At 42.8% G+C, this 22,480-nt stretch overlaps 1 protein-coding gene and 1 long non-coding RNA gene across 4 annotated transcripts in view; one reads left to right on the forward strand and one right to left on the reverse strand.

Moving 5' to 3' along the window:
* igdcc4 (immunoglobulin superfamily, DCC subclass, member 4) overlaps window positions 1-21,910 on the forward strand; it is a 52,069-nt gene extending 30,159 nt beyond the window's left edge. The window contains exons 4-21 of one of the 3 annotated variants that reach the window (XR_002167870.1): window positions 3,228-3,364; window positions 5,584-5,718; window positions 6,923-7,075; window positions 8,226-8,636; window positions 9,405-9,569; window positions 9,668-9,805; window positions 10,608-10,790; window positions 11,958-12,158; window positions 13,047-13,145; window positions 13,866-14,052; window positions 15,242-15,369; window positions 15,914-16,084; window positions 17,013-17,147; window positions 18,717-18,819; window positions 19,765-19,996; window positions 20,078-20,197; window positions 20,739-21,472; window positions 21,557-21,910. Coding sequence is in view for 2 of the 3 variants with exons in the window: in XM_019866541.1 (XP_019722100.1) it covers window positions 3,228-3,364; window positions 5,584-5,718; window positions 6,923-7,075; window positions 8,226-8,636; window positions 9,405-9,569; window positions 9,668-9,805; window positions 10,608-10,790; window positions 11,958-12,158; window positions 13,047-13,145; window positions 13,866-14,052; window positions 15,242-15,369; window positions 15,914-16,084; window positions 17,013-17,147; window positions 18,717-18,819; window positions 19,765-19,996; window positions 20,078-20,197; window positions 20,739-21,218 (3,178 nt within the window). In the remaining variant the exon portion in view is untranslated. Of the gene's footprint in view, window positions 1-3,227; window positions 3,365-5,583; window positions 5,719-6,922; window positions 7,076-8,225; window positions 8,637-9,404; window positions 9,570-9,667; window positions 9,806-10,607; window positions 10,791-11,957; window positions 12,159-13,046; window positions 13,146-13,865; window positions 14,053-15,241; window positions 15,370-15,913; window positions 16,085-17,012; window positions 17,148-18,716; window positions 18,820-19,764; window positions 19,997-20,077; window positions 20,198-20,738 lie in introns of all 3 variants that reach the window. The other 2 variants (XM_019866541.1, XM_019866542.1) reach the window with 2 other exon arrangements.
* On the reverse strand, window positions 1,174-17,032 carry LOC109513846 (uncharacterized). The gene is made up of 3 exons (XR_002167871.1): window positions 17,023-17,032; window positions 7,517-7,524; window positions 1,174-1,269 (listed from the first exon to the last, which is right to left on the reverse strand). It is a non-coding gene; the product is annotated as an uncharacterized LOC109513846 (long non-coding RNA).
* Window positions 21,911-22,480: the final 570 nt, after the last annotated feature.

Raw genomic sequence — 22,480 nt, forward strand, 5'->3', positions numbered from 1 at the left:
TTTTCTATGAAATGTCTTCAAGAGGGTTCTGATAGAATTCATTACCACAATGCGGGGTACAATAAAGTGAACTCGCTTGTGCTATGACCTTGGTTATCAAGCTAATTCACTTAAGTGGTTTTTACTGTTTGCCGAGTACAATGAGCATAATAAGGTGCGCTGAATATGATGGTTTGTGTTATATATCAATTTTTTTTCCCATACTGACAGTTTCTTTTCCTTTTTAATGGATTTTCAAGGTGATAAATTCTGCAAAGAAACTTTTTGGATAGGCTCGTTGCTTAAATAGCGGCCCTTTTTCACATGGACACTTTATCCTGTCATAAAGACAACAAACGGGTTCATTCAGAGTTGGATTTTTTTTTTTTTTCGTTTATTCCAGAGCCGTACTGAACATATTATATAATGGACAGGAAGTTGTCAGGCTCTAGCCACGCTTAGAAATCGTTTTGATCACTTGTACAGTGGTACCTCTACTTATGAAATTGATTGGTTCTGGAAGAAAGTTCTTAACTAGAAAATATGTATATAGTCTAGACATGTTTTCCATGTAAATGCCCTAATCCGTTCCAAGCCCCTCTCCCTCCCAAAAAATTCAGACATAGTTTTCTGAAGCATAAAAATAAATCAAAATATGTAACAAATCCATGTTACAATTAGATTATTGCACAATAATGAGAGTTGTGCATAATGTAAAAAACAAAGAATAAAGAATAAAAATGATGGTCATTTAACTTTTAACTCTGTCCTCATTGTTTTTTACCTCTTTAGTTCATGTTCTCTCTCACAAGTGTTTCTTGCCTGGCGTTTTGTAGAGAACTGATCCAGGGACGTTTGCTTTTGTCTGCGTTTAACAATCCTTTGAAAATGTCCACGGCAAACATCAGCATCGTAAGCGATCACCCGACTGGTGAACACTTTTTCTGGGTGATTCACATTTACGTCTAACTATCAGAACGTCTCATGGCCCGAGGGTCGAATGACGAGAGACACATTTCTATCCATCTACTCACGGACTCGTACGGTAGAGGTCCCTCGTAGCCAATGGGATGCCAGAATGATGCTCGTCAATAGCCAATGGCAGAGCAGCTATGAGTATGTTGCGTTCAGGAAACTCGGAGATGTGAGGAGCAGCCCATACTGTATTTTTACCTTTCATATCTTGAGATGTCTTTCGTAACAAGAGGCAATATGTTCCTGTTGAGGCGTTTCGTAACTTGAAAATTTCGTATGAAGAGACGTTCGTCAGTAGAGTTACCACTGTATTCCCTTCCTGCAGTCAATGTGAATCAACATAATTTCAGTTGTGCGATTCCAAAAGTGACTCTCATGTATTATATTGATTCAAAATACACAGAGAGCATTAGCACTCTCTCAGGTAAGTGTCGGGTCACAACTGCATGTTTAAATGAGTTCACTGTGAAGTATTCAGGGCAATATCTACATTTTTGCGGAGGCGTTGTCGTGATGTTGTTTATTTCCCATGTTGTTTATGTCCCGGGGAGCTTCATGACTTATTCGTTGGCACCCGGTCTGCCTGGGCCATTTGGTGGTCGTTTCCAGCTCTCTCGCGCCCGGCTCGTCACTAATGGCTGGCGCAGCCCCATGTGACCTGCGAGCAGCTTGATGCTTACGAGGGCCCGTGGGTGAAATGAGGCTCGGACACCTCGGCCGTTGCTAATGGCCTGTCACCATGAGCTGGCTTTTTGTCTTCCCTCGCTGCTGCTATGATGGGTCTTTTGTTTTTGTTTTTGTTTTTGGTTTGTTACTCCTCATTGGCTTGTTGTTTTTTTTCATTTTTTGTCTATATCTTGTCCATCTCCTGGTTCTATTTCACGGTATACCTAGTTCGAGTGAACCTCTACCGATTCACAACTGACCATTCACCTTCACCTTCTTATTCACCACGGATTTGGCCACGTCTTCATCTTTTAGAGCATTTAAAAAAAGAGCGTTGAACAGCAATGCACTTCGGTGGATAGGTTACACAAACCACCTTCTTATTCACCACGGCTTTGGCCCTGTCTTCATCTTTTAGAGCATTAAAAAAAGCGCCTCGAACAGCAATGCACTTCGGTGGATAGGTTACACAAAAAAACGCTAGTTGGTGAATTTGTGAACCGCAAGTAGGCCAGTGATCACAGTATCTATGTATCACAATGTCAAAAATGAAAAAAAAAAAGACTCAGAGTACTAATTTTTATTTTTATGGTTGCAAAGCGGTGTCCTCGCACATCCTTGGTGCATTTTTTTTTTTGTAAGCTCTTTTATTTTTATGGTTGCAAAGCAGTGTCCTCGCACATCCTTGGTGCATTGTTTTTTGTAAGCTCTTTATTTTTAAGGGTAATATTGAAAGATGATTTTCAAATGATGTTAAACTATTTTGAGGGATCGCAACGGTTCATCATTCACGCGCCAGCATTTTTTAATGGGTTTTCACGAGAGGGTTTGGAACATTTTCCAGGGCGAAAATAACATTTGCGATCATTTTTGGGGATAAGTCATGTAAGTGTTGTGTGAAAAATATGAAGCAGGCGTAAAGCATGAATGAAACAGCCACAGTTGAGTGACGCATCCATTAACACACTCAACAACTCTCCACTTTTAGAGCAAATTTCAGCCTGGAGTGACAAATAAACCGCTTGAAGCAAGTGTGCTGTGCCTCTAATTTCGTCGTAAAGTCGTATTGTTTCCTCAAAGTAATTTTATACTGTAGAGTCACATTTCGTGACTGAAGGTGAGAACAGGTGCAAAAGAATATTTACTAAGTTTCAGTGTATTTTAAGAAGTTGAACTTTGTTTAATGGGTCGGTCTAGAACTAGATCATATCCCATGCAATAAACATTGCTAGTCTGTATTTTGCGGTTGTTTTTAATGATAACATTGTTCCAAGGTGGGTCACAAATGAACCCTTTTGTCCAAATAAATACCGCGGACCTTTATTCACAATATGGTTATTATAGTCCATTCGTGCAAGACCTCCATCCAGAAATGCAGCTCATTTTCCATCTTCATGTTTTCATCGAGTTTTCATATTCTAGTCACAACGCTCATGTTGTGACTGCAGTCAATGGTCTCCCGCTTTAACAAGGAGGATCACCGCCTTGAGAGGACACAGTCGGAATCCCGCAGACTCGACTCGGCTGTGTCGACTCCCTGCGTCTTGTTTGTATTCGGCTTCTGACTCCCGTCTCCCTTTTCTTTCTCATCTTCTCCCTGTGTGAAGCAGGTTCATTTCCCTTCCAATCGGCGTGCTCCAGATTCTGGAGGTGACCAGAGAGGATGAGGGCGCCTACCGCTGTGTTGCATCCAACTCTGCCCGGAGGGACATCAGTCACGAGGCGCGGCTCACTGTCACCGCAGGTCGGTCTGCTGCAGAGCAAAGTTTCTCTGAGAACATTTTTAACGCTGGCGTATACAGTCCTTCACTTTAGCCCTGTGAAATTTATGTGTGAGTCACAATACTCACTTAATTATGTTTTTAAAGTACCCCTCTCGCATGCTTGAACACATTTAAACTTATGAAAACACTTGAACGCACGCAAGAATTAAGAATTAATTGTTTGGGAAATTCTGTACTATATGTAAGAATGATTAGAGAATAAAAATACGAGCTACAGCGCAGAACAATATACCGATGGATTACTGTACCTCTCGATGACGTTTTCAGGTTTTGGTTTTATCTTGAAAAAAAAAATCACAAAATATCGAGATGAGATGATTTAAGTGGGACACTTTATGTTAAAACCCATATTTGTTTTCTCCATAAACATGAACTTTTACCCATTTTTAATGTTAACTACGGTAATTTCTTCATTGATTCGATTTGAGATGTTTGTGCAGTTGATGCCACCCGTATAATTCAATGGGCTTAACAAACTTCATCTTATTTATCCACAGTTTTTATAATTTTGATCACCATTGTTGTTTCTCACTCAAATCCTTGGAAAAATACACTCATTAAAAACACAGACAGCATACAAAAAAAAAAAACAACAACAAAAACAGAGACATCAAATTCACGCGGAGAACCTGCGTTTTATTTTATTTAAATCAACCAACCGACTGGAATGCAATACCTCTCTCTGCACAGCGTGAAGTCTTTGGTCACTCGCGGGTGGTTGCGGAATGGTTTTGACAAAAAGACTTTATTCATGCCATCATCACTGTGCTTCAAACGTTTGCCCGATCCGGAGCTGCGGATTCAAATTACCGAGGTTCCTTTATGCCCAGAAGGAAGCCCGCTGAGCTTCCGCTCTCAACCAGTTCTTGATTTACAGATAACGGCGTAAAAGTACAAATGCAAATCCACAGCGCCACTAATTTTCAGATGGAGCGGCAGTATTCATGACGTAGCCAATATGAAAGTTGCTGTTTTACTCCGCAATCTTCTCCGCATGATTGCCGCTCTAAGTCTTCTCATGAATAAAATGTATCTTCCTCAGAGGGGTTCGTACGGGACACAGTGGTTCTCCCGCAATGGTTGTCTTATTTTGAATGCTTCATTCAGCGCGATTTGGATTTTAGCAGTTTCGACACGGCGCATAGCTAAACTGCGGAAAGTGGGCAATCCTGCTGAAAGGAGACATTGGTCTTAAATTCTTCAGAAGTGTTTTTCCCATTTAACATGTGATATTTCGAATTCAGATATTTGTGTTAGTTGCCATGACCTTTATATATTATGAACATAACCTACTCTCTTTGAATTTCTCCTCGTTTTCACCGCTTGATGGTTTCAAGGCGGCTTCGAAATAACTGCTCTGTATAATCGTGTCGAACACAGTGGCACTTGACATATGAACAACTCCATGTGAAGGAGCAACTGAAACCTTGGAAATTCTTGTTGCGTCGAAACCCCCTTTCATTCCTGAAAAACTACATTCCGATCAATGTCCTCGAGCCTCTCAGAGCGCTCTCCATCTACCTCATGTCGGAAATCCTGTAACTCATCTTAAATCTTTGTTATTTGCTATACATGTTCAATGGCAGAACTTTAATCAATAGTATGTGTTTTCAATACTGTACAGTATTTAGGATAGCATGAAAAAACGTTAAGTCCCAGAATAAAAACGATTGGGATGAACTGCAGATTTCCGTAACAGATGTGCAGACAAGTTCCACAAATGAAAAAATAAAATAAAATAAAGAAATAAATTGGAGGATAGGGGGCCCACAGTAATTGAACTGAGAAGTGGAACCGAGAAAGCCTTCTGATGTAACAGACGGGTGCATTCCTATATTTGCAGAATGGTCACGTCAGACATCATATACGTACCAATGGACTCAATCTCAGTTGCAAGATCTCGACAAAGAACTGTTATGCGTCATCTTTCTTAAGCTTTCAGTAAAAGGCTGAAACGTGAAGAAAGCAACAATGAACACAAATACAATCGTGCGAGAAAGTGAAGAATGCGTTTCGTATATGACTTTGTTCTCCCTACCATACTTTTTTTTTTCAGAAAACCCTCAAAATTGCCTTTTTTTTAGGAGTGGGGGAGGAGGGGGGCGGAAGAACAATAATGACAAAGAAATGAAGCAGTTTCAAGAGAGCCTTTGCACTACTGTGTTCGTCTGTTGTCCAGGCTCTGCAGGAGACCTGAACAGAGTTCTGATTGTAGCACCGCCTCAGAATGCAACGGCGCTGTTCGGCCGTCCAGCCGTGATGGAGTGCATGGCGCAGGGCCAGCCCAAGCCACTGGTGTCCTGGAGCAGACTAGGTAATGCCCCCCCAGGACCCCCCCCCCCCACACACACACACACACACACTTCCCCCACCATGCCTGAACACAATTTTCTTACTTCATCCCCTTCTGCTGTCCTCTTCTTCTTTCAACGTGTCGATGACTCACGCGTTGTCAGTCTTCCTAAGAAGAACTGCCTTTGCCTACCTGCAGCTGAAAGAGTCTCACGAACAATAGACATCGCCGCTATTGTTCTATTGTTCTGTTATGCAGTGCTTTCCATTAGGTGATTTGTCATGTCAAGTTCATGCGTGCTTTCACAGAGCGCGCACACACACGCACACACACACACGCACACGCACACATACACACATACACACTTTTTTTTTTTACCATATTAGTTTTATGTTCGGCAGTTCTTTGAAATTTTAAAGTCTGCTAACCTGAAGTCAAATCTAAAGTTCCATTAAAAATTTCACAGAAAATAATAGTGGCCGATTTTGATTGACACCAGACAAATTAAGTGTACTTCATATCGTGGCCAAATCCAGGATGTGGGTCCACCTCCATTTTATTTGGAATTCTAAAACACTTGAAGTACGACAAACGCCTTCCACGGTCGAAGGCAACATCAACCTTGTACAGAACTAGAACTACATGTGGACATATAAGATTTTAGCATTTTCTGTCATACAAATGTAACGATAAGGTAACCAATGTTCATTAATATAAACAATATGACTCTCTCTGTCCGAGCTTGAATGACACTGTGGTTTACTTATTCATTTGTTTATTTTGACATTTTCACCATTCCTAATTGCTATAGAAGTGTAAAAAGAAGTCAACCGCTCTTCAGGATAAAATGTGAACTGCGCTACCTGAATTTGAATGAGAATTTTTTTTCTCACCTTCTTTCGCCTCTGTCAGATGTGTTGCAAAAATGTAAAACATGAATGAGGTGAAGGCACATTGCATGACAATGAGAGAAAAAAGTGTCTCAAAAAGAAACGTTCCCAAAGGTTTGATACTCGCTAAGATGTGGTCTTGTAAGGTACACTATTATTTTGCATGACTGCAGCTGAATCGTCAATGATTTTTTTCCTCACCGAACGGAGCACAGATTTGCATATGAGCATGATTAAAAACTAAAAATCCCTCTTTCTGAGTGCCGCGTCTTTGAAAAACCGCAACATTATACCAGCATTTCGTCACACACTGTTTATTGTTCCACATTGATCAGATGGGAAGCCCATTTCCACAGACGTGGTTGTCCTCGCTACGAACCTGCTCATCAGAGCCACGAGGCGCCACCACCGGGGCATCTATGTCTGCAGGGCCAACAAGCCTCGCACCAGAGAGTTCGTTACCGCCGCTGCTGAGCTGCATGTGCCTGGTAAATTACGCTTGGCTCTTGGGTTGACATACCCTCAAGTCAGCAAATAATTGTACAGAACATGAGTGTTGTTGTCAGTTGTTTTCGTCTAGGGAGTGAAGCAAGGAAAAAAAAATAGCAAAAGTACTGCTCTGTAAAAGCGCCGTATTCCTCTTTGGAGTGTCTAAGGGGAGGAAATTTGCCTTAGCAGCACCGGAATATAAGGGACAAGTCCAATACGTAAATGCTTTAAATTTGCCTCGGTTAGCCCACCACTGGCATTCAAATAATGCAATCCAGTTTTCGTTAAATCTGCCGGTAAACCTAATTTCACTTAAGCACACGTCAAATGAAGCTCCAGAACGAATCTTTAGGGAACACCTTGAAAATTCAGCGAACGATAAGGTGGCAGTAAATCCCAGTGGCAATTTTGCATGAAGAAATATAATATGTGGCACCAACAAATATTACTGAGGAATCATTATAGAAATGACATTTTAGCATTAGAGCAGACGACATAAGAAGAGCATTTTCTTAGTTTTATCACAGGATTGTCACTTTTCCACTTAACCCGTGTATGGCAGCCAGGAGTGTTATGAGACCCTAAGGGCAGCAAATAATGGAACAGAACATTTCCTATTATGCCAACAGTTCTCTAAGGAGCGCATATAGAAAAAAAAAATGGCCATGGACTGCTTTAGTGTTTGTTGAAACCAATTCCAGCAACACAATAGGCCACAACATCTAATAGCCCCGAGAAGAGACACGCGATAGTTCCAATATTGAGACTTGAAATTCCTTAAGGATGGCCTCACTTCGATTAAGTTAATGAAATCTGAAAACGTGACTACTCAAGCAAATTTAGGCCCTTAGTTTGTGGAAGTTGGTCAGCAGCTTAAAAAACATAAACATGATATTTTTTGCCATGTTACCGACCAAATAATTAGACAAATACCAATGGCTGCTTGAATAAGAAACAAGCAATCATTATTAATGCTTGTTCATTTTGCAGTTAAATCACTACTCTGTATTAAATATAAAATACAAAATACAATGGAACCAAGAGTTATGAAGGGCAGATTTCTGCTCTTAATGAATAGACGACACAGACAAACCCCTACTCACTCCACCTGACCATTGCCCATGTTTCAAAGTCTGCCTCTCTCACCAGCCCCTCCAGTCATTCTTCAGCCCCCAGAGACGGTGTCTGTCTCCCGAGGAAACACGGCCAGGTTTGTGTGTAACAGCTCAGGGGATCCCACCCCGGTGTTGCACTGGTTGAAGAACGGCAAGCCAATCCGCTCCTTGCGTCGTACCAAAACCCAAAACCCTGGCGTCCTTCTCATCAACCACCTAGCCCTGGAGGACGCTGGCTACTACCAGTGCATCGCCGACAACGGCCTGGGCACCGCCTGCGCCACCGCCAAACTCACTGTCATTGTGAGGGAGGGCCTCCCCAGCCGGCCTCGACGTCTCTCGGTCGCCCCTTACTCCAGCACCACTGCTCTCCTCACGTGGGACAAACCAGAGTACAACTCAGACCGAATCATTGGCTACTCGGTGCACTGCCAGCGGGCTGCAGGTGAGCATGCATACAGTATGTCTTCAAATAGTGTCCATATATATATATATATATATATATATATATATATATAGATATATATATATAATTTTTTGTCAAGTCATTTAATTGTATAACCTATATATTGATTATGTCTCACATAAATTACATTGAAAATAAAATGCAAATGTATGCAATATTTGCATACATACAGGGCATTCTATATTGTATTATGAAATAAGTCTTACTTCATTTATCACTAGGCAGCACGTCCTTCTCTTTCTGGCCTTCCTATGTGGAGTTTTCATGTTCTCCCCGTGCCTGCCTGGGTTTTCTCCGGGTACTCCGGTTTCCTCCCACATTCTAAAAACATACATGCTTGGTTGATTGAGCACTCTAAATTGTCCCTAGGTGTGATTTCGAGCGTGAATGGTTGTTTGTCTGTGTGTGCCCTGCGTTGCCCAGCAACCAGTTCAGGGTGTACCCCGCTTACTGCCCGAAAACAACTGGGGTAGGCTACAGCGACCCTCGTGAGGAAAAGCGTCTCAGATAATGGATTGATGGATGGATGGATCATTAATAATTCATTTTAAACGATACTTAAAATCTTCCACTCCAGCAACTTCATTTCATTTTTTTTCTTTCAACTCAAGCAAAATTTTGACAGGCTCTGTCGGCAGTATCTGATCCATTTAAGATGTCTACCCTAACGCATGATGGTGCCAGTCCTCGTAAAGGTGATGAAAGCCAACTATTTCAGGAAATGGACTGATTTGGATTATTCCCCAGGTTCAGACAACGTGGAATATCAGTTTGCGATGAACAACGACACAACGGAGTATCACGTCAAGGATCTTCTCCCCCACACCGCCTACACCTTCTTTGTGGTGGCCTACTCTCCCATGGGAGCCAGTCGCCCGTCACTGCCCGTTACTGTCGACATGCTCGAGGATGGTACGTATCATACCTGTCGGGAGATGACTTTCTATTCTGTATTCTGGCTTCATTATTCTATAGACTGTAAAGACTGTTTGTCCTCATCTGTCTTCCAGTGCCTAGCGCGCCCCCTCAGCTGTCAATTGCCAGCACGTCACCGACAGACATTAGGTTGATGTGGCATCCGTTGTCCTCGCAGCACAGTCGAGGGGCTGTTACCAGCTACCGTATCGAGTACAGCTCTCTGGATAATGGTGAGAAGATCATATGAATGATGAAGGTCAAGCTAAGTCACTTTGTATTCTTTCACAGACACAAGTCTAAGTATCTCTTCTTAGTGTATATTTTTCTTCAAAGAAACCAATAGCTCTTCTGAATTTAAATTGATTTCGAATGAGGATGGCTGTGGGAATTTACTCATTGTCAGTCTTCTTAAAGGAGTAATTTTTTTTCCCCCACAATTTAACACAATTCCTCGTTGTACTTATGTCTGTGACATGCGTTTGTCAAAATAACCCAAGAGATGACAAATGCGAGAATGGCACATCACTTTTCACACTCTATGTCTTGTCTTGCTGAAATCGACCCATTTTTGTGGGGCAGGTCTCATTTCATCGTGACCTGTCTCATATCAGTGTGGATTGTATACCCCGACTACAATGACAATGATTTGCCATGAGAGTGGCTTCTACACTTGGCTACTATACTCACATTGCCCATCCCCGCCACGGTGGACCCTGTATGTTTTTGGTTCTGCAGTATTTATGGTGGGATGTACAGTCTCTTACTTCCATAAATCAGAAGTGAATTCTGACAACGGGATGTTCATAGCAAGACAAGAAATATGCTGGAAAAAAAAACCAATCTGTACATCCATGGGGTACGTTGATGAAAGTCATTAACAGACATATTCATTTCAAATAAATAAATACATAAAAATCAAGCATTTTCCCATCTACCGTGATTGTCTTTACGAGGGTGAAAATTGACTCCGTTGCTGATGAGCCAGTCCAGTCAATCCCAGTGAATTAGTCTACCGTCTTTATTTTCCCACAGTGGATACTGTCTTCTCGGTGGAGGTGGGCGGTAATGAGACCCAGTTTACGCTCAGGGAGTTGCAGCCCAACCAGGCGTACAGATTGAGAATAGCAGCTGGAACAGGTGTCGGCTTCGGGGTCCCGTCCGAGTGGGCTCAGCACCAGACGCTGGCCCACTACAACCACACCAGCCATCGCATGGGTAAGCCTGATGACTTCAGACTTGTTGTGTGGGAATTCCCACATTTTGGGCTGAAGATTTATGTGCGTTTTATTGAAGTAAGACATATTTATTGGTGTTAGGTTTCACAACCCTGCCTGCTAGCTTCCGTCTCTGAGATGTTTTTTTTTTTAATTTATTTTTATCACGTAACATGCACTTATCTCAGTGAATCCACCGTCCGATCACTCATAGACAGTAGTCGGCGGCCCGAACAATGCGGACAGAACAATGTGTCTGCCTTGGCTTTGCAGGAACTGCAAAGTATTCCGCATCAGCTTGTCAGTCACTGGAACAAGATAAAATGTAGGACGTATTAATTTGGGGGAAAATGTAGCTGGGTTAAGCTCTTTATTAATCTCCGCAAGCCTAATGAAGGTGGGCGTTTAATGACATACATTAAGAGATGTCAGTCAGTGAGGTGTCTGTCCGCCACACTGACACATGCATTGAGTTATATGTTGACTGTGTGGGAGCTGCAAAGCCATTCATTTGAAGACGGAAGGGTTATAAGGCACTATTAATTTACGTCTCGGTCCTTAGATGAACCTCAATTGGCAAAGCGCCATGAAAAGCAACACATTTGTGCCTTACAACAACAAAAAAAGGTCCCAGTGAAATTGTCATTTTAATTTTTACATGAACTCATGTCATCAATCTGGACTGTTTGTCCACTTGAATCCAATTAAAAGTCCAATGCCATCAAAATTCATTTTGTCCTACTGTTTTACACATCATTTTAAGCCTGATATCTATGCGGTTTTACGTTTGCATACAATAGCCTTTGAAAGGCAAATGTCCTGCAAAATGTGCCGTACTTATGATAATTATTCAAGTTCCAACTCATTTACAAGTGATTCAAACATGTGAAGTGAAATATTTTATAGTTTTATTTTTTAGCATCTCGACAGCTCGCAACACCTCAAAATTCACCCTTGTAAGAAGCATTAGAAGAAAAAATCAAAATCTTTTGAATACAGAAAAGAAATCGGAATTGGCCTTTTGCATAATGTTTCCATGATGCTGAATGAATCTACGTAATATATAAGGGTCCATGGCGGCTCCGATACTGTATCACCCACGTTAGCCCTCAGTGTCTCATTCGACCTGCCTGGAGACTAAAACAATCCCATTCCTTCACGTACCCAGTGATGTTTGCTCCCACTGAGCTGAAGGTGCGAGCGCAAGTGAGCACACTCAACATCACGTGGCAGCCCTCGCCCAATCACACGGTCGTCTCCGGGTACAAGCTGTCCTGCCGAGAGGTGGACGCCGACGTGGAGAAGATGACGCAGACTCACCTGGTCAGGCTCCGCAAAAAAGCCAGATACCATCTCCTCACTGGGCTTGGTAAGTTGCTCTCATTGTGTTTCACAGCCTGAGAGGTGAATCTCTCCTCAAGAATTTCCGTTTCCTCTTGTATGTTGGGATTGGCTGGTGACCAGTCCAGGGTATGCCATGCAAGTTATCTTGCATAGGGTGTGACTTTACTCATGACCCTAATGAGCATTAGCAGGATACAAAATTGATTGATGGTTGTCGTCAGACTTTGTTAAGACTTTTAGTATTAATGCATACATTTATATCACTGTCATATCATACTGAGTTAAAGGTAAAGCAATAGTTTCTTTGAGATATCTTACATTTACATGTCATACATATATTTTTTTATTCTTATATCGTTTATGGCTCTGTGAATGTTCATGGTGATGTGTACGCATAATGTTCGACATTTATATACCGTATTTTCCGCACCACAAGGCGCACCTAAAAGCATTCAATTGTCTCAAAAGCCGACAGCGCGTCTTATATATGGATCAATATTCTGATTTCTTGGACATAGTATTTTAAATGTTCTGAAAAGGGCTTTGTTACAGCTGCAGTGGTTGCGAAGGCTCTATATAAGTAAAGCTGCATTGTATTGTCTTGTATCCCCTTTAGGGTAGCTCCATCTAGCAGATGCATAACACAACCGCAGCGACTATTGTAGCTTATATTCTATGCGCCTTATAATGTGGTGCACGCTATATATGAAAACAGTTTTAAAATTGGCCATTCATTGAAGGTCCGCCTTATACTCCGAAGCGCCTTATAGTGCGGAAAATACGGTACTTACTGAGATCATGTATTCCATTGGCTTGTCGTTGTCTGTTGAAGTACATTTTTTCAAACAAATGAAAATGAAGTCCTACTTGTAAGATATCGCAATCCTCATTCCTTTTGCTACGTTTGTGTTAGTCCCAGACCATCTATATGAGGTGAGAGTCTGGGCATTCAACAAGCAGGCCGATGGCTCCGCTGCAGTGTGGAAAGGAAGGACCGAAAAGGCTAGTAAAGGTAAGAATCCCGTAGAACTGCAGAATGCCTGAAGACAATACAAGCTAAACAGGGTTTTCCCTCGCTCAAATTGATGCAGAGGTGGTACCATTCTGATCATTCAAACACTTGCGAATGCTGGCTCAGAAAAAACACTTTTTCCTCTGAAGTGTTTATGTGTAGTTGAACTAAAAATAATAATAATAACTAAAAAATAATTTTGTGTTTCAACTTTGAACTCGGTGAAATGTGGCCCAGGTAGTTGAACAAAATGTGAGTGTATCGAATCACACCGAATCGAATTCTTCCACTTAAAAATATATTGAGATATGTATACAGTCGTCTTTTAGTTGTGAGGTGCACACCCCGAATACATAATGCCCCATTTATACTACTGAGAGGATCAGTAGGAATGTAAAATGACAAAAAACTCATTGCATCATCCCCTCTCGAAGTGAGTCGTCCCGTACTGAATCGGAATCCCACTGAATCGAACTGAATCACATCGTTCCACCTTTATATTAACCGTCCTTGAATTGTATCGCATCCCATATATCAAGATATGTATAGAATCATATTTTATTGGGGAAATGCAAACCCCTAATATTTCATCATGTCAGAAGTTTGAGAGCCAAAGTCGGACCGCTTCAGATATCAGGCAGAGAAGTCCACCTCCAGATTTTATCATTAAAATAAAAACATAAATAAGTTACATAACAAAGGCCTGTTTTCACATTCAAGCATCTTCGCTACCCATGCGGCCGCCCCCTTTACCACCGAGCAGTATTCAGGCCGCAGCCAACAGCTCCACGTCGATCCGGCTCCGCTGGGAGAAACCTCGCTTCAGCACGGTGCGCATCATCAACTACACGGTGCGCTGCAGCCCGGCCGGAACCACCAACGCCTCTCTGGTCACGTACCATACCAGGTGAGCCCGGATGTCTGTCATCCTTCGCATCATCAGCTACACCGTCTCGGCTTCTGCCGCTCAGGGTCGAAACAGGCATACTTTGTGTTTTAAGAGCCTTTGTGGATTGGGTTCGGGGGTGGGGGGTCATTCTTGTTTTTTTTTTTTTTTTTTAAAGGGATGAGAAAGATGAATGGTAAAAAGTGTCAAAGGTGGATTGATTCACTAAATCAATTGTCCCCAAACTTTTTTTTTTGCCACTGGCCGGTTCAAACAAATACATGCGCTTCGCAGACCGGCAACCATTCGGCAAGGCGTGGATTGAGGATTGATTGGCGACCAATTTAAAGCACACAAACAAACAAAAAATCATGGGAAAACACTGTTTAGAGTACATATTTAGTGTACGTATTTTGGGAGAACAGTTCTGAAGTTACATTTGTTCAAATGCCATGTTCAGCACTTTACCTTCAGTAATTCAACATCTGTCCAGTAGTTTTTATCCATCACCGTAATTTGGATATCCGCCCACCAAATGGTGTTCACATTTAGCTCATGCATCTTGTCGAGAACTTTGGTGCTGGAAACACGCTCGACAGCTTCTGCCCCCAGCTAGCCAGCTAAGGAGGAAGCTCATTTCTGGATTATCTTATTTTTGTAACATGCCTCCGGAAATACCGAGGTGAAGAGTGGGTGGCAGCAACTTGACTACAAGTTGCAATTCTTTCATTTATTTGGATCTAGTACAGTACCTATCACATATAGTTTATCCTAACAAGGATAATCCTCCCAGCTTTACCTGCTTGTGCGAAGTTTACAAGTTCTGTGGACCTTCGAGACAGGATTGCCTCGAGGCACAAAACTGGAAAAGGAAACAGAAAATGTTTTGCTGCTTTGAAGGTTACAATGTGCGTGCAACTGGGAGGCTTAGGATTGAGGAAACGCTCTGAATACTTGTGAATGTGGAAGAAGTGAAACACGGTGAATTCCTGATATACTCTGAATACTTGTTTATTTTTGGTTTAACTTCTTCAGGTTGTATTAGAAATGACAGTCAGCGTGACACAGTGCAGATGAACAGAACTACAGTGTCAGCGAAGGCACACAGAGTTTCCGCGATACATTCTGCACCCTAACCTTTCTGCACCTTTTACAAACATGAGTGACTCGTGACCGGCACTTGTTTTAAACTTGCCTTGTGGCGTTGCAGTGCCGCTCAGGAGATCCTGATCGGGGCGCTGAAGCCCTTCACACGCTACGAGCTGGCGGTACAGTCCAACGGCATGGATGCGGTGGGGCCCTTCAGCGGCACCGTGGAAGAGTCCACATTCGCCGACCGTGAGTATCTACTGGGTTAAAAAAAATGAAGTGAATGGATTTGCCTAAAGTTAGTAAATTAATTACCGGTACAGTAGACATAAAAAGTCTGCACACCCCTGTTCACATGCCAGGTCATCTTTTAGATTAAAGTAAATCATTTCAAAATTCCACCATTACTGTGACTTATAACTTGTTCAAGTGAATACAAATATGTTAACATCTGAACTTAATTGGGGTTTTGGATAGCATCAAATGGTGCAGTTGAGCTGTCAGTCAAGGGTAGGCAGGTAATATGGAAGTGTGTGTGCTAATGAATTAAGCGCTACCATTCCCCTTTTTCCGAAGCTGCAGCCTCTCTTCCCTTCCCTCCCATTGGCCCGCCTGTGGTCTCCGGGTTGTACCCAGGTGGCTGCAATATGAGGACACAGATGGTTGTCATATAACATGTCCGATCCCCCACCAAGATGAAACACACAAACCCCCAGCTGAGAACCTTATTTGTGACTTTTAATTACCGACTGGTGCGCCCCCAACTCCCTCCCTCCTGTTTGGGTTCTATCAGGGCCTTCATCAGCACCGCAGGAGCTGCGCCTGAGCACCATCAATTCGTCATCAGTACTGGTGAGCTGGCGCCCTCCGCTGGAGCCAAACGGTGTCATCGTGGGCTACAGGATCTTGTTCAGCAGTAACTTGAGCCAACCCGAACACACGTGGAGGAACCTCTCTCAGGATGGTGAGAAAGGAAATGCTTTATCTCCAGGAGAATACTAAAGTAAAATCTCTTTCGCTTTCTCTTTTTTCACTCTACACTGTAGTATTCATGCATATTCATGTGGCACTCAACTGCAGAGGGAACCATACATCTCTTATGGCCATATATTTACCCCCCCCCCCCCCCCCCCCCCCTTACACACACACAGTAGGAGCTGATATTGCAAATTGTTAATAGTAAACCCAACCAGAGTAGTCAAAACCAGGTCCAGGAAGCAAAAACCCCTTTCCCAGTTTGGCTTTAAGCACAGGCGCTTGCACTCAACCAGCAGCTAAACAAGCTTCCCGGGAGCTTCGAGGTGTGATGCCAGTGGGGCGCGTGTAACCCCGGGATTTGAAGTCACATTTGTTTTGTTAATGTGAACGAGCACATGAAAAAATTGAACAAAAACACCTAAATTGGGCATCAAGCCCTGCAGTGTAAAAGTAGCCTAAGAGACACCATGGACAAACATTTAACAGGGATGAAAAGAAAGGCAGAGCGAGACTTTAAAAAAAAAAAAAAATACATTAATCGATTCTTAGTCGTCAGTTGATCCAAATTTCTTTCTTTTTTAATTTTCTTTAATGTGAATGAGGATACAGTATGCGTGGATGTACTTAACAACAAACAATTGTATCAACAAATGATACTACTTAATCATGTCAGAGAGCTGGCGTGCATGAAATATTTTCTTCACAGAAAATAATTGCGAAGCACTGAGTTAACTGATCATGGATATTTTTGATGGAAATGCCACACAAGCAAGGGTAGAATATGCAAACTCCCCACTGAAAGGCTTGAAACTTAGATTGGAACCCTGAACCCCCGAGTTTTGTGAAGCAGATATTAACATGAATGCACACTCCAAAACACTTACATTCCTGTGTCTGATTACTCTACCGTACAGGCAGCATCACCAATGTTGAGGTGCGGGGCTTAACCAGTGGCACCCATTACTTTTTCAAGTTGGGGGCATCGACAGAGGTGGGAGCCGGGCCTTATTCGCTCATAAAGGACATTCAAACACCCCCTGACCAATACGGTATGTACCATTCATATCACATCTACATTCCTTTCTAACTAGACATATTGTCCATCTTTTTCACAATTCAAGACAGTTTCATGGTGTCATAAAAACCTGATACTAATTTACAGTAGCATGCCATACACGATGGGTTGGTAGTCACTCCAGACAGACACACAAGAGATTTTGTGTATGTGCCAGAACAAAGCCAGTGTTCCATAACATGTCATAAAGTCTGAGTATCACGGTTATGTTGCTATCATGGGTTGCTGTGCCGCCCACTATGCACAATGAATGGAAATGTGTGTGTGTGTGTGTGTGTGTGTGTGTTAGATAGCTCTTGCCATCTGTTTCCTCTCTACTCTGCTGCCAAAAAGAATAAGCCGGCATAAATGAATATCAATGAAGACAGTTGAATGGATTGATATAAAATTTTAGCCTTGTCTTATATAAAGTAGTGGCGCGTTCACTCTTGCTTTATTTCGTTCTCTTTGCTGTCCACACTAAAACGGGATATTGTGGGCAAAATTGTTTCTGTTTGGCAGAGTGCAGTTACGTACGTAATAGCTGCGTGTATTTGCTGCTCCTTTATTGTGGATTGTTGTGCGGGAAAATTGGCAATCATTTACGAAAGAGCCATTACAAATAAAAGCAATGCATAATGACTCAGTAACTTTCATTTGACAGCTTCTTTGTCAGTATTCCATTTTTATGGAAAAGTTGCAAAAAAAAAAAACAACAAAAAAACAACATAAATGAAGCAATAATAACAATCATTGTTCTATTATGATTATTTCTACCAGGGGTGCACAACCTTTTTTGACCGAACATCTAATTTCCAAGCCACCCGACCTTCCGTGATCGCATGCACGCCCATGCACACACAGTATTCACTCTCCCAAACATTAATGTCAAGATTTTGTATTAAAAGCAACAAATAACCGTCAGGACGCCTTGCATCACGTCTCCAGAGTTTAGCTCACTGTCTCGCTCAGACTAAGCCCATGTGTCTCAGCGCGGACAGTGCACATTTAAACTTGAAAGATCAAGAACAAAATCTCAAACATGAATAATATTCAGACCCACTAAAGCAGTTTTACTTTCTTTTCATCAGTCACCTGATCTTTTAATGAGACACTTGAGTTGACACACTGTTGTTGTGATTTGGTGTGGCTTTGCCAGAGGTCTGGGAAATTAATGTTTAATGGTTTCCACGTACTCCCTGCAATGTGCTCACGTATCCCTGGTGCTATGTGTACCCCTGGTTCGGAAACACTGATTTTATTAGTTTGGTTGTTGCTGTTTTTATATTACAGTGGAAAAAGTGTAAGTCCAGTGGATGACTGGATGATGAATCTTTGCTATGAAACAAAATAATAAAATGATAGCTCATAAATTATAAATAAAGTATTAGTGTATTATTGTAGATGAACTGAAAAAAACATTCACTGTATTCAAGATATTAAAAAAAATAATTGGCATATAATATAAAATATATAAATTGCCTTTTGTTACCAAAAGTCATTCTAAAAACGTTATTTGTGTATCCATCTCTGATATTAATATTTTGAATCTTGTTTTCAATAGAGTTGGACATCCATGCAGTGACAGGCATCATCGTTGGAGTGTGCCTGGGGCTCATATGCATGCTCCTCTGCATGTGTTTCAGTTTCCGCAACACTAAGACCAGGTAATGTAGCTTACACACAGACCAACTCAAATCAACTCAACTCTATTTATCGAGCACTTTAAAGCAAACACCGCTGTATATAAAGTGCTCTACATGATCAAAAATCATTCATACAACAAACAATTAAAAAAAATATTTTTCACAATGACAGTAGAAAGCACAAAAGCAGTAAAACTAAAAAATCAAGTCTCATGCTGACTCGAAAGCCAAAGAATGACCTGAGGCACCTGGCAGGTGCGTAGGGTCGGTGGAGCTCAGAGAGCTAAGGTGAGGTGAGGCCAATAAAAGATTTGAAAACAAATAACAGGGTCAAAAGAACTCTAAAATGTATAGGAAGCCAGTGAAGGGATGCCAGAGTCGGAGTTATGTGCTCCCTCTTATGAGTACCAGTCAAGAGGCAGGCAGCAGCATTCTGGACCAACTGGAGAAGCTTAATGGAGGATTGGTTGTCTGTCGCCCCGGGGGGGCTTGTGTTTTTTGCACCTGTAATGGGCAGCATTTTTCACGGCCCCGTTTTGTTCAGCGGAGATGTCGGCGCTGTTGGACAGTCTTCGTTGGTGCGGCTGGATGGATGGCTGCTGGAGCTGAGGAGAGGGGAGCATAAGCATGGAGCGCGGATGCGTATTTAGAACTGAGAGTCGGCTCTGAGAATTGAAAGGGATGGGACAGGAGAAGTGAATCTTTTTTCGCCAATGGACGCTACAGCTTCTTGTTTACTTTTAAACTTAGCTTGTAGCAGACGTGTGCAGCATGACGTCCCTGATCCACTGGCTAAGAATGCATGACTGTCCGTGTCTTATGTAATGTCTCGTAATATTATGTTGTTATTTTATGTTAACTGTTCTGTAAAGCGCTTTATTACAGCTGCAGCTGTTGTGAAAGCGCTTTATAAATAAAGATGCATTGTATTGTATTGTATTGTATTGTTTGCGTGCCTCCTATTAGAGGGACACCTGGCGGCCTAGACTCCACAGCTGCGACCGCCCAGTACAGAAGAGGGGGCTACCCCAGTCCCACCCATGTGCCAGAGTGCAGTGATTGCCACGAGCTGGAGACGCTCATGCCCTCCAGCGGGCAAGAGTTCGGCCACTCGTCCGCAGAAACCCCCGAGGGGCAGAGCCTGATAGTGAGCGGCGACACCTGGGAGGGTGGGGGCGCCCTGGCACCTGAAGCCAAGGTCGAAACCAGCCTTTTTCTGCCGTTTGTGTTTCACGTATTGATTGTGACGCATCTGACTCGTCGTCGTCGCCGTTTGCAGGCTGCTTGGAACGGCTCCATCAGTCATAACTGGGCCAACAGAATCACCAGATACAGAGACACCGTCACTGAAGGCTCGACTGGATTCATCGCTGGGGAACTCAGCGTGACAAGCAACGCGGTAAATGAACACCTCATGCCATGCAGTCATCCGTCAACCCTCAAGAAGAATGTACTTTGGATGTGTTTGGTTTGGTATTTATGTCAAAGATTGACATTTTATATCAAGTGCGGATGTGTTTGGAGTGTCTAAGTGTGTGAATGACTAGACAGGTGAAGAAAGTGGCGTGAAAAAAATGTTTGCTTTATGCGTGTTTGAGAAGACAGACAGACGTATGTGTGCACTGCTACTATACTGACCCCCGTTCCACGTAAAATATGTGTTTTATGAACAAATGGGGGGAAAAAAAAACAATCAGAAATTGTCATTAATTTCTTGCTATTTAAAGGAAAACTGCGATATTGGGATACATCGATCTTTCTTTAAAATGATCTCTCATTGTTTTGACAGAAAGGTTATGTATCAAAAAGAATAGTGGTATCGGTATTGATGACTACTCCAGAGTACTCGTACTGGTATCGGTTTGAAAAAAAAAAAAAGTGGTATCAGATGTTTTGAGATACAACGATGTGAAGTAAACTTTGAGGTTTTGTCCTTGCAGGATTGTCAGAACGCATCCCCGTCCAGTAACCAGGTAGAGGCCGAGGTCATCGTCCACTTGGAGCTGTCCGAAATGATCACCGGGAAGGCCAAGTTTGACTGCGGGCGGGCCAAGGACTCCAAAGCTACTCGCGGCCTCTCGTTAGGACCGACCGAGGAGAACCCTCCCACTGAACAATCGCTAGACTTGATCCAGCAGAATATTCCCTCGACAGGTCCGGTGGCCAACCACAACGGGAAACCAGAGGATGGCGCGGCTGAGGCGGTTTGCGCCGACCCAAGGCAGGACTCGGGGCTGACCAACGGCTTCCACTCCCCTAAGACGCCACGACCTGCGCCCAAATCTGGGGAAAACGGGGACGTTGGACGCTGCCCTTCAGCACAATCCAAGACCAAGTCTGCCGGTCTTACCCCCGTTCCTTTTGTCACTTCAGGCCTGGTCCGCCCTACCTCAGTAGCACACAGTTACTTGTGCCCGTAGTCTCTGCTTGTCAGGCTCGAGCAAACTGAGACATTCTTACCAGGGATGATTGTGTAAATGCGCCTCATTGTCGGATTTCTTTTGTACTTTGAATCCATGCTTTCATACATATGTAAATACATGACTGTCTATTTTTAGAGGCCGAGTGCCTGTTTTTGGGGTATGCATTGCAACCATACATTCCTCTGGGCTGCGAAAGCAAAAAGATTCAGTGCAGACCTCTCGATGCCAGACCTAAGACGGCAACCAAAATGGTAGGCACCAGTCCAGTGGATCAAGGTGAGGATCCAAACCCAATTTTAAGAATGTTTAGCACCCGTGTCTCTCTCTCTCTCTAGCCTCACGCTGTCTCAGGGTCACCGACACATCACTGCAATGCGTGCCATTCTATCTCAGCTGTTCACACACGAAAACCAGACACATTTTGGAATGTGACGTTGCCGTACTATGACTGCATAACACTTTGAATTCAAATGAGCCATTGAGAGCTAGAATGGGCTAATTCTGTTTCTGTCATTTTGCAGGACAGTGATTTAAAACTTTTACGGCTGCAGTAAAACCTTGGATATTTTTATGGCAATGGTTACTTCGTGCTGGTCGACTGGCTAGCACATCTCACTCACAGTGCAGAGGTGGAGGGTTCGATTCCGGCTCCGGCCTTCCTGTGTGGAGTTGCATGTTCTCCCCATGCCTGTGTGGGTTTTCTCTGAGTATTCCGGTTTCCTCCCGCATTCCAATAACATGCATGGCAGGTTGATGGAACACTAAATTGTCCCGAGGTGTGATTGTGAGTGTGAATGTGTTTTTTTTGGGTTTTTTTTGTCTATGTAAGCCCTCCGATGGGCTGGCAACCAGTTCAGGGTGTCCGCCGCCTACGGCCCGAAGACAGCTGGGATCGGCTCCAGCACGCCTGCCACTCTCGTGAGGATAAGCGGATTAGAAAATGCATGGCGTTAGCCCACTCTACTTCTTAGTGGCTCAAATGCGAACCATTAATCACGTGTCATTGGATGTACGTGTCATCTGATCCCAACACCCATCCAGACTTTATCACAGGTTTGTTCTTTGTTTTTTGTTTTTTTCCAAACAAGTGTTACTGCCACACAACGCAGCTAAAAGGATTAGTCATCAACTATAAATGTGTAATATTGCAACAGAAACAATCCCATGTTGCAAAAATTAAAAATGGACCGACATGCAACACTTTTATTCTTGAGTGATGAGAGCTTTTGCAAACACACACACACACACACACACACACA

The sequence above is a fragment of the Hippocampus comes genome, unplaced genomic scaffold (genome assembly GCF_001891065.2).
Source record: "Hippocampus comes isolate QL1 unplaced genomic scaffold, H_comes_QL1_v1.1 scaffold82, whole genome shotgun sequence".
Taxonomy (NCBI): Eukaryota; Metazoa; Chordata; class Actinopteri; order Syngnathiformes; family Syngnathidae; genus Hippocampus; species Hippocampus comes.